This window comes from Mobula hypostoma, chromosome X1, assembly GCF_963921235.1.
Source record: "Mobula hypostoma chromosome X1, sMobHyp1.1, whole genome shotgun sequence".
NCBI lineage: Eukaryota > Metazoa > Chordata > Chondrichthyes > Myliobatiformes > Myliobatidae > Mobula > Mobula hypostoma.
Window position 1 is genome coordinate 58820342 of NC_086128.1, and position 12350 is coordinate 58832691.

Here is a 12350-nt window from a genome sequence, read left to right on the forward strand (position 1 = left end):
ACCTCCTCCCTGATGGCAGAGGGGAAGAAGCTGTTCCTGAATCGCTGAGTGTGTGTCTTCAGGCTCCTGTATCTCCTCCCTGATGGCAGAGGGGAAGAAGCTGTTCCTGAATCGTTGAGTGTGTGTCTTCAGGCTCCTGTACCTCCTCCCTGATGGCAGAGGGGAAGAAGCTGTTCCTGAATCGTTGAGTGTGTGCCTTCAGGCTCCTGTACCTCCTCCCTGATGGCGGAGGGGAAGAAGCTGTTCCTGAATCGTTGAGTGTGTGTCTTCAGGCTCCTGTACCTCCTCCCTGATGGCAGAGGGGAAGAAGCTGTTCCTGAATCGCTGAGTGTGTGTCTTCAGGCTCCTGTACCTCCTCCCTGATGGCAGAGGGGAAGAAGCTGTTCCTGAATCGCTGAGTGTGTGTCTTCAGGCTCCTGTACCTCCTCCCTGATGGCAGAGGGGAAGAAGCTGTTCCTGAATCGTTGAGTGTGTGTCTTCAGGCTCCTGTACCTCCTCCCTGATGGCAGAGGGGAAGAAGCTGTTCCTGAATCGTTGAGTGTGTGTCTTCAGGCTCCTGTACCTCCTCCCTGATGGCAGAGGGGAAGAAGCTGTTCCTGAATCGTTGAGTGTGTGCCTTCAGGCTCCTGTACCTCCTCCCTGATGGCGGAGGGGAAGAAGCTGTTCCTGAATCGTTGAGTGTGTGTCTTCAGGCTCCTGTACCTCCTCCCTGATGGCAGAGGGGAAGAAGCTGTTCCTGAATCGCTGAGTGTGTGTCTTCAGGCTCCTGTACCTCCTCCCTGATGGCAGAGGGGAAGAAGCTGTTCCTGAATCGCTGAGTGTGTGTCTTCAGGCTCCTGTACCTCCTCCCTGATGGTAACAATGAGACGGTATGTCCTGTGGGGGGGGGGGTGCTGAAGCTTAACTGACACAAAGCTGAAGGTAAGCTATCTTTAAAAGCTAATCTTTACTGTGCTATTTGTCTGTCTGTGATGCTGCTGCAAGAATGTTTCCAGGTGTGCATACGTGTACTTGTGTTTATGACGATGAACTTGGCTTTGACTTTCTGGACTGGTTTGGATCAGCTGCAGAAGCTAGAAGGAAATATTTTGCCCTCTTGGTACTTATTTTTCTGCTTTATTTTTTCCCAGGAATTCTTAATGGCTGCAGGAAGCCAAAAGAATTCCTGGGAAATTCAGGACACATTTTAGGGAGATGGGTTGGGTGGTAGAAATCGATGTTCACTCTTCCGTCAGAGGGAGGGCTTGTCTTGTGTCTGCTAACCATGTTCCTACCTCCCTCTTTCCCTGCAGCCGGGATATTTGATCCGTATGTTCCACCGGAGGGGGACGCCCGCATGTCCACGCTCACAAAGGCAGGGCTGAAGCAGCGCATGGAGCAAGTCAAGCAAACTGCCGCCTCCCAGCTTGCGTAAGTTGCTCACCCCTTCGCCATCATGACTGATTGGATGGCTTTTCCTTGCTCTGAGAGTCTGCTTTCTTGTGTTTGATTCCTGCTTATTATAGAGGTTGAGACCGTCTGAGTAACTGAAGGAGTGAAGGATGGGGACCTGACTTCCATTTATGAACTTGGTTCAGTTCCTCTTCATCACCAGTTACTAGTTTAGACAGAATGTACTGAACGGCCAGAATACCTTTGTCCCGGTTCAACCTCTACAGCCACCTGAGGACCCACCAATAGACAAACCCTGAGGAGAACTTCAGATTCCCACTCAAATAACTGCTGGGAATCCTGATCATGTGCAAAGGGATTTGAGAGTCCTTGTGCAGGATTCCCGAAAGGTTAACTTGCAGGTTCAGTTGGTGCATTCACTGTTAGCATTCGTTTCCAGAGAACTAGAATATAAAAGCAAGGATGCCCTGTTTCACAAGTCAGACTACATTTGGAGAACTGTGAGCAGTTTTGGGCCCCTTATCGAAAAATGGATGTGCTGGCTTAAGGGAGGGTCTAGAGGAAGTTTCTGAGAATGATCCCAGGAATGAAAGGGTTAACATATCGGGAGCATTTGATGTACTCACTGGGGTTTTGAAGAATGAGGGGGGATTTTATTGAAACCTATTGAATACTGAAAGGGCTAGATAGAGTGGATGGGGAGAGGATGTTTCCTATGCTGGGAGAGTCTAGGACCAGAGGACACAGATAGAGTGGATGTAGAGAGGATGTTTCCTATAGTGGGGGAGTCTAGGACCAAAGGACACAGATAGAGTGGATGTGGAGAGGATGTTTCCTATAGTGGAGGAGTCTAGGACCAGAGGACACAGATAGAGTGGATGTGGAGAGGATGTTTCCTATAGTGGGGGAGTCTAGGACCAGAGGACACAGATAGAGTGGATGTGGAGAGGATGTTTCCTATACTAGGAGAGTCTAGGACCAGAGGACACAGATAGAGTGGATGTGGAGAGGATGTTTCCTATACTAGGAGAGTCTAGGACCAGAGGACACAGATAGAGTGGATGTGGAGAGGATGCTTCCTATAGTGGGGGAGTCTAGGACCAAAGGACAGAGATAGAGTGGATGTGGAGAGGATGTTTCCTATAGTGGGGGAGTCTAGGACCAGAGGGCACAGATAGAGTGGATATGGAGAGGATGTTTCCTATACTAGGAGAGTCTAGGACCAGAGGGCACAGATAGAGTGGATGTGGAGAGGATGTTTCCTATAGTGGGGGAGTCTAGGACCAGAGGACACAGATAGAGTGGATGTGGAGAGGATGTTTCCTATAGTGGGGGAGTCTAGGACCAAAGGACAGAGATAGAGTGGATGTGGAAAGGATGTTTCCTATAGTGGGGGAGTCTAGGACCAGAGGGCACAGATAGAGTGGATGTGGAGAGGATGTTTCCTATAGTGGGGGAGTCTAGGACCAAAGGACAGAGATAGAGTGGATGTGGAAAGGACGTTTCCTATAGTGGGGGAGTCTAGGACCAAAGGACAGAGATAGAGTGGATGTGGAAAGGATGTTTCCTATAGTGGGGGAGTCTAGTACCAGAGGGAACAGCCTCAGAATACAATTACCTCTCTTTAAAACAGAGATGAGGTGGAATTTCGTTAGCCAGATGGTGTGAATCTGTCAAATTCATTGCCACAGAAAGCTATAGAAGCCAAGGCGTTGAGTATATTTAAAGTGGAGGTTAATAGGCTCTTGATTAATCAGCGTGTCAAAGGTTACAGGGAGAAGACAGGAGAATGGGGTTGAGAGGGATAATAAATCAGCTATGATGGAATGGCAGAGCTGACCCAATGGGCCAAATGGCCTAATTCTGCTCCTCTGTCTTATGGTCTGATGAACGTGGGCTTCAATTTACATCTAGCTAAGCTTGGAAGTAACAGTAAGATTGTAGTGCCGAGAAGGGCTGCACTCCCAAGTTCATTCCTTGCACTTGAGACGTTAAATTGACTATTCTCGCTGGTTCATGGCACGTCAATGCCAAAAGTAACATTTCACAATGGAAATGTGAAATGGAAATTTGGAAACTTCAGATATCTTGGGTCATACAGTGGTTTATGGTGAGTCACAATGTCGGAGGTACAAGAAACTGCAGATACTGGAAATCTGAAATAAAAACGGAAAATGCTGGAAACAGAGAACATGGAAAGAGAAACAATGTTAACGTTTCAGTTTGACTGGAAGTCACAAACAGAAAACAAGTTGTTTCAAGTGGCAGGGATGATGGAGTGGATAGGACAAAGGTAATATCTCTTGAGATGTTTTAAATAGAGCTGAAAGAATGGAATGGGACCCTTAACGGGGCAGAGTAGGAGGGCGGGTGGCTGACGCAACTTTTGGAGTCAGTAGGCCTATAATGGATATTTGATGCAATCCAATTGAATTGAATTGACTTTATTACTTACATCCTTCATCTATATGAGGAGTAAAAATCTTTACGTTACGTTTGTGCAATGTGCAATTTATAATAATTTGTAATAAATGGTACGTACAACAGGACAGTCAATATAACATAGAAATACAATTGTATCAGCGTGAATTAATCAGTCTGATGGCCTGGTGGAAGAAGCTGTCCTAGAGCCTGTTAGTCCTGGCTTTTATGCTGCGGTACTGTTTCCAGATGGTAGCAGTTGGAATTGTTTGTGGTTGCGGTGACTCAGGTTCCCAATGATCCTTTGGGCCTTTTTTTTTACACACCTGACCTTGTAAATGTCCTGAATCATGGGAAGTTCACATCTACAGATGCGCTGGGCTGTCCGCACCACTCTCTGCAGAGTTCTGCGATTAAGGGAGGTACAGTTCCCATACCAGGCAGTGATGCAGCCAGTCAGGATGCTCTCAATTGTGCCCCTGTAGAAAGTTCTTAGGATTTGGGGGCCCATACCAAACTTCTTCAACCATCTGAGGTGAAAGAGGCTCTGTTGTGCTTTTTTCACCGCACAGTCGATATGTACAGACCACGTGAGATCCTTGGTGATGTGTATGTGAGGAACTTAAAGCTGTTCACCCTCTCAACTCCAGATCCATTGACATCAATAGGGGTTAGCCTGTCTCCATTTCTCCTGCAGTCCACAACCAGCAGGTCTGGGTAAGCACACGGTCAAAGAGTTGGAGAGCAGCAGGGATCACAACGCAGGAGCAGTGAGAGAGGGCTTCACTGAACTCCCGTCGAAGGGAAGATTTAAACTTCTTCAGCGTAGGCATCCCTGGAAGAGACTTCACGGAGTAGTAATCAAATCACAAACAAGAGAAAATATGCAGATGCTGGAAATCTGAGCAACAGACACAAAATGCTGGAGGAACTCAGCAGGCCAGGCAGTGTCTATGGAAAAAAGTACAGTGGATGTTTCAAACCAAAACCCTTCGGCAGGACTGGAGGAAAAAAAGCTGAGGTTTAGAACAGAGATGAGGGGAGACTTCCAGTAGAGCTCATGGAGTGAAGTCATGCTCTTGACTCGCTCTATTACCTCTGAGTTTTTTTTCTTATGATCAGCTACATTTAACTAACCATTAAGGCATCAACTTTTACAATAATCTGAAACAAATTGGGCTTTTTGATATTCGGATGCTTTTAAGGTCTGCTATGTCCAAGAACGGAAAAAATGGGAAAGACGGCAAACCTCCGGTTAGACCGAAAGGTACCGATCTCCCTCCGACTGAACCACCGTTGACTCTGAAAGCTATATCAGATCTAATTCAAAGGGAAATTTCAACCTCTATAACGGAGCTGATTCGTGCGGAAATTTCAATTAATTTCCAGAAAATTGTGGATTCAATCGATAAAATGCAAACATCTATCACGGAACATCAGTCGGCTATATCTAATCTTCAAAAATCCACGCAACAAAATGAACTCAAGATGGAGAAAATTGAAGAAAGAATTACTTCAATGAAAAAAAAACTGGACTTTCTGACTTTTAAAAACTCTGACTTAGAATCCAGAATGCGACGGCAGAATATTCAAATTATTGGTGTTCGTGAAGCTGTTGAATCTGACAACCCTATAAAGTTTTTTTCTCAACTTTTAAAAGATGCATTTCCTACCATATTTCCTGACCAACCACCGTTATTGGATTGGGCTCACAGAGTTCCATCATATTCGTCTAAGTCAGATAAACCTCGACATGTCATTTTACGTTTTCATTACTTTCAAGACAAGGAGAAACTGCTTCGATTTGTTCGATCTGAAGGTTATATTGATTTTTTGGATCTTCAGTTCCGATTCGTGGAGGACTTCAGCAAACAGATTCGGGATCAACGGGTTCGTTACAGATCTGTGATGTCGGAACTCTACAAGATGTTACCCTGTGCGTTTAAGGATACGTACGCCTGACGGAGCCCTTCGTTTTTTTGAATCTCCATCGGATGCCCAGAGTTATCTGGATCAATTTTCACCTTCAACATCTTAATCGTAATTTTTAATTATCTCTGTTTGATCGGAGGTTGTGAATCTGTCGGGTTTAATTTTTGGTTGCTTTATATGGACAGAAAACTTTATTTTTGATTAATTAATATGGTTGCCAAACTTTCTTTCTAACTGCGTCATTCCTTTCTTTTTCCTTGGGGATTCTGGATGGTTATTCCCTTAGTATCATTTTGCGTATTTCCTTTGAGACCTTAAATTTTGTAGTCTTTAAATGTACCTTTTTCTGTAGGTTTTCCTAACTAGTTTATATTAATAATTTCATTTCTTTTTTTTTTTGGTTGTCATAGGGTCTGTGGTCTTACGGTTTTCTTTATATTTTCTGGCTTTTTCTCTGTTTTATATCGTGTTTGTCTTAACTGTTCTACTTTTTTTTATTCTTTTACTGTTTTATAACTAGCTGATCTTTTTTATATTTACACTTTTTTAGTGAGCGTATACCGGAAGTCATGGGGGTAGTTTTAGTGCTTGCTTCTTTCTGGTGGGTCTGCTTTAGATTTAGCCTTGGGGTCATGGGGTGGGGGTGGTGGGAGGGGCTTCACGTTTTAGTTTTTTTCTTCTTGGGCTATTTACATTACTGAAGCATTGGTTGCGTTCTCCTACCCGTTATCTCTGGTTTGTTCTGTTCCCTTTCCCGGTTCGTGGGTCGAACCTATCGTCAATCCTCTTTTTTGCGGGTTGACTTTAGGGTTTATGGAGTCAATTATTAATTTTGTCTCCTGGAATACTAATGGACTTAATCATCCTATTAAAAGGAAAAAAGTTTTTAAAGTATTCCGGAGACTTAAAGCACATGTTCTATTTTTACAAGAGACCCATGTGCGGAGGGTGGACAGACTACGTTTTTTTAAATTCTGGAAGGGACAACAGTTTCATTCGAATTCTAACGCTAAGATTCAAGGCGTCTCTATTTTTATAGACTCCTCAGTTACTTTTATACAACATGATATTATTTCTGATCCGAATGGTAGATTTCTACTGGTTAGTGGTCTACTATTTAATAAAAAGGTAGTTTTGGTTAACGTTTATGCTCCCAATATGGACTATCCGGAATTTTATAAATCATTATTCAATCAGTTCCCGAATTTGAATGGGTTTTCATTGATCTGGGGTGGAGATCTTAATAGTTGCTTATCTCCAGTTTTGGACCGTTCGGCTCCTCTACGGACCTTACCCAATAAATCTGCAACTTTGATTAACTCATTCCTCTCTGATTCTGGGTCGACGGACATTTGGCCTTTTTTTGCATCCTCAGGGAAAAAGATTTTTCTTTTTTTTTCACATGTTCACCATTCCTATTCAAGAATTGATTTTTTTTTATTGACTCTCAGCTTATCTCTTCAGTGATTAAATGTGATTATGATTCTATAACCATTTCGGATCATGCTCCACTTAAGCTTTCTATTAAAATTCAGGTCAATACAGAAAATAATAGACAATGGTGTTTTAATTCGTTGCTGCTTCAGGACTCGGACTTTGTTAACTTTATGAATGAACAGATTGATCTCTTTTTTACAATCAACTACACAGAGGATATTTCTGTGAACATTCTTTGGGATACTTTTAAAGCTTATATCCGTGGTCAGATCATCTCGTACTCTGCTGCTTTGAGGAAGAAGTTGAAGCAGGAGGAGTTGGTAATTGTGGACAAGATTAAGGAAATTGATAAGAAATATGTTACAGCTCCCTCTGAGGAGCTGTATAAACAAAGAACTGAACTTCAAATGGAGCACAGCTTATTACTTTCGTCCTCGATTGTAAACCAATTAAAGAAAACGAAGTGAATTTTATGTACACAGTGACAAAGTTGGTAAACTGTTGGCTAACCAACTGAAGTCTAATTATACTAAATCTCAAATTAATCAGATTTATAATCAAAATGATCGACTGATATTTGATCATGCGGAGATCAATCAAACCTTCTTTGATTTTTATTCTTCCTTATATCAATCTGAGTCTTTACAAGACTCTAAATATATGAATGACTTTTTAGATAAACTAAATTTCCCTGAGATTTCATAGGATATGTCTTCTATGCTTGATACTCCCAATACTACTGATGAGATTAAGAATGTTACTTCCTCTATGAACCTGGGGAAAGCTCCTGGCCCTGATGGGTTTACCGTGGAATTTTATAAGTTTTTTGCACCTTCATTAATTCCTTGGTTCTGTAGGATTTTGGAGGCTTCATTAAAACTTGGTAAACTTCCCGAATCCTTTTATAGAGCGTCAATCTCTCTAATATTAAAGAAGGATAAAGATCCTGCTCAATGTGCATCTTATAGACCAATATCTTTATTAAATGTTGATTCTAAAATTTTTTCTAAATTATTAGCAAACAGATTAGAAGAAGTACTCCCTTTTATTATTTCGGAAGACCAAACGGGTTTTATTAAAGGTCGTTACTCTTTCTATAACATTCGCACACTGTTAAATATTGTTTATACCCCCTCACAAAATGTTCCTGAGTGTGTTATCTCTTTAGATGCTGAAAAAGCTTTTGATAGAGTAGAATGGCCTTACTTATTTAAGGTGCTTGAAAGGTTTAATTTTAGCTCAAAATTTATATCCTGGGTTAAACTGTTATGTCATTCTCCTATGGCCTCGGTCCGTACTAACTCCTTAAGCTCACCTTTTTTCCCTCTTTTTCGAGGTACTCGACAAGGTTGCCCTCTTAGTCCTTTATTATTTGATATTGCATTAGAACCTCTTGCATTTGCCGTTCGAGAATCTCCAAATATTATTGGGATAACTCGGGGCTTAAAGTCCCATAAAATATCACTCTATGCTGATGATTTACTTTTATATATTTCTAATCCTCAAAAATCTATCCCTGCAGCTTTAGATTTATTAGCACAATTTAGTCTTTTTTCAGGTTATAAATTAAACCTTAGTAAGACTGAACTTTTTCCGATTAATAAATAACTTCCCTTGTATCATAACTTTCTGTTTAAATTGATTAATAATTATTTCTCATATCTTGGGATTAAAATTACTTGTAAATACAAAGATTTATTTAAGACTAATTTTTTTACCCTTAATTGATCATATTACTCAATTTTCATCTAAATGGTTTCCATTATATTTAACTTTGATTGGTCGTATTAATGCAGTTAAGATGTTTATTCTGCCAAAATTTTTATATATATTTCAGGCATTACCAATTTTTGTTCCAAAATCTTTTTTTGATAAAGTTGACTCTAAAATTTCTTCATTTATTTGGCAAAATAAAAACCTGAGACTGGGTAAAATACATTTACAGAAAGCCAAGAGAGATGGAGGTCTAGCATTACCTAACTTTAGATTCTATTTTTGGGCAATTAATATTCGACATATGAAATTTTGGTTACTTGACCAAGATACACTATCCATCCCTAAATGGGTAGCATTGGAATTACAATCTGCTCAGGGCTATGCACTTGGCTCTATTTTAGGTTCCTCTCTTCCTTTTGATTTGAAACGCCTCAAACTGGTCTCTAACCCGATAGTTAAATATACCTTGCGTATTTGGTTTCAACTCAGAAAATTTTTTGATCTTAACCAATTTGGGCTAGCGATCCCTATTTTAGGTAACATTTTTTCCTCCCTCTTTCACGGATTGTGCGTTTCAAATTTGGAAGACTAAGGGTATTTCACGGTTTTTGGATTTATTTTTAGATGGTTCCCTTATGTCTTTTGAACAATTATCTAATAAATGTAATTTACCAAGAATACAATTTTTTAGATATCTCCAAGTTAGAAATTTCCTAAGTACTATACTCTCTTCCTTTCCGACGCTACCTCCTACATATATTTTAGATACTATAATTAACCTTAATCCATGTCAGAAAGGTGTAACAGCTATTATTTATAATATTATTATGAAACTTAGGAAAGCTCCATTTGATAAGATTAGGTCAGATTGGGAACAAGAATTGGGTTCTATTATTTCCGTGGATGACTGGGGGCAGATTTTACAATTAGTCAATACTTCCTCTATCTGTGCTAAACATTCCTTAATTCAATTTAAAGTTGTTCATAGAGCACATATGTCCAAAGATAAATTAGCTCGTTTCTATTCTCATATTAATCCTTTTTGTGATAGATATCCGGGGCAGATAGCCTCTTTAACTCATCTGTTTTGTTCTTGTCCTACTCTGGAAACTTTTTGGAGAGATATTTTTAATATTATCTCAAAGGTATTGAATATAGATATCTCTCCTCATCCTATTACTGCTATCTTTGGATTACCTAAAATTTCCAGTAATCTTTCCCCTTCAGCCCGTAGAATGATTGCATTTCTTACTTTAATGGTGAAAAGATGTATCTTACAACATTGGAAAGAGCCTAATGCTCCAACTACCTTTTTTTGGTTTTCTCAGACGATATTATGCTTAAATTTGGAGAATATTATAAGTAATCTTTATGATTCCTCACTTAAATTTGAACAGACCTGGAGATCTTTTATTCAATATTTTCATTTAATGTAATTTTTTTCCTCTTCTGTTCCATATTTATATTCCCTTCTTGACTTTTTTTTAACTGTTTTTAATGGAGGTCGGGTTTGAGGTGATTTTAAGTTCTTTAACTCTACCTGTTTCCAAGTTAGCCCATTGCTTTGCTTTGCTTTTAGTTTAGTTGCACGGTGGGTTTTTTTTGGGGGTCTTTTTTTGGGGTTTTTTTTCCTTTTCTCTATTGATATATATATATATATATATATATATATATATATAAATTTAGTATACTATTATTTTACCATATTATTTTATGTTTAAATTGCACTGTTTGTATCAATTTTTTCTTCTGTATTAATATCTCCTGTAATTTCTAACAGTGTATTAGTGCCTTTGTGGTTTACCCTTTGTATACTTATTCAATAAAAAGATTTAAAAAGAAAGAAAGGTGGGGGGAGGGGAGAGAAAAACGCCAGGCGATAGGTGAAACCTGGAGGGGAAGGGATGAAGCAAAGAACTAGGAAGTTGATTGCTGAAAGAGACAGAAGACCTTGGAAGAAAGGGGAGGGGGAGGAGCAACAGAGGGAGGCGATAATGGGCAAGGAGCTATCATCGATCTCTCAAACCTCCAGTAATGCCTCCACCCCCCTTCACCATTTCCCATCCCCTTGTCCCTCTCTGATGTTATCTCCTAGGTGTCTCCGACATTCCAAAACGTGAACCCTAGGTGCATTGGCCACTGTAATCAGTTCCTTGTGTATAAGTGAGTGGAGGAATTCTGACTGGAGCTGGTTGGAATATGGGGAGAATTTTAATAAATGAGATTAATGTAGGATTAGTGATGCTCTGCATGAACTCAATGGGCCAAGTGGTCTGTTTCTCTGTTGTATGACCCTGTGACTCTAAGGAAGTGCAGGAATCAAAGTCAGGTGTATTACCACTGACATCCAGTACTGTGCAAAACTCTTGGGCATATATATATAGCTCGGATGCCTAAGGATTTTACACAGTGCTATATTTGTCAATGTGGAGCGGAGAGGGAGTTTGTAAATCTGGCAGGAGCAAAGGAAGTTGGGAATAGTGAGGGTGGGGCATCGTGGGAGAGGTGTGGGGCAGGTGGCAGAGAAGGAGAGCCAGGGGTCGGGGGGGGGGTGTAGACACACCCATTCCTGACTCACCAAGGAAGGTCATTTGATTCCAAACAATCGGATTATTGATCATTACAGAATGTCTCTCTGGTGCTTCCCTCTCCCTCCCCCTTTTCCCAACCATGATTCCCCTCTCCCTGCCCTCCTTCCCATTCTCAGTCCACAATACAGACCCGTATCAGAATCAGGTTTATCATCACTCACATATGTCATGAAATTTGTTTTTTTTTGCGGCAGCAGTACAGTGCGATACATAAAATTACTACAGTACTGTGCAAAAGTCTTAGGCACTCTAGCTATATATGTATGTGCTTGAGAGTTTTGCACAGTACTGTATGTGAGGAAATTTAATGTTTTGTGCCAGCATTACATAAAAGATACTATAAATTACAAGATGTATGTAGATAAAAATTAAATATGTAATTCAAATTTCCAGTAAGATGGCAGCCCACTTGGATGCAGCACCTTCAAGCAAAGGTGTTTTTATCTTTTTAAAACGTATTTTGTACGATCGCAAGACCCTGATGGATATTCTGAGCTTAAAGTACTGCAGGTTTACCCTATCAGCGAGTTGCTCTTTGGCCGAGAAGCTGAAGGAGCTGGACTTGGTATGGATCGTGCTGCTGCCTGCGACAGGGAGGTGTCACTGTTTGAAGGAGGTGCACAGTCTAACCATAATTGATTGTCTAGTTTGCTTTTCTTGTGATCGCAAGACACTATTGGACATTGGTGGCATGGAGTGCCGCAAGTCCAATTCATCGTTTTTTTTGGCAAACAGTGTAGTTGTGTAGCCTCGGTCATGGCGAGGACTAGGCCTCAAGCCTGAGGCACTCCACCAGAGTGCTGGAGGCAGTGTGCTGCCCCCCAGTGTTCACTCACTGAAAACAAGCTGGACTGTGTTCCA

At 40.8% G+C, this 12350-nt stretch overlaps 1 protein-coding gene across 1 annotated transcript in view; it reads left to right on the plus strand.

Annotated features, from left to right (window-relative positions):
* The window catches only part of mrpl45 (mitochondrial ribosomal protein L45), a 57930-nt gene that overhangs the window by 13545 nt on the left and 32035 nt on the right, over positions 1-12350 (plus strand). The window contains exon 3 of the mRNA XM_063037087.1: positions 1293-1410. Coding sequence (XP_062893157.1) covers positions 1293-1410 — 118 coding nt within the window. The remainder of the gene's footprint in view (positions 1-1292; positions 1411-12350) is intronic.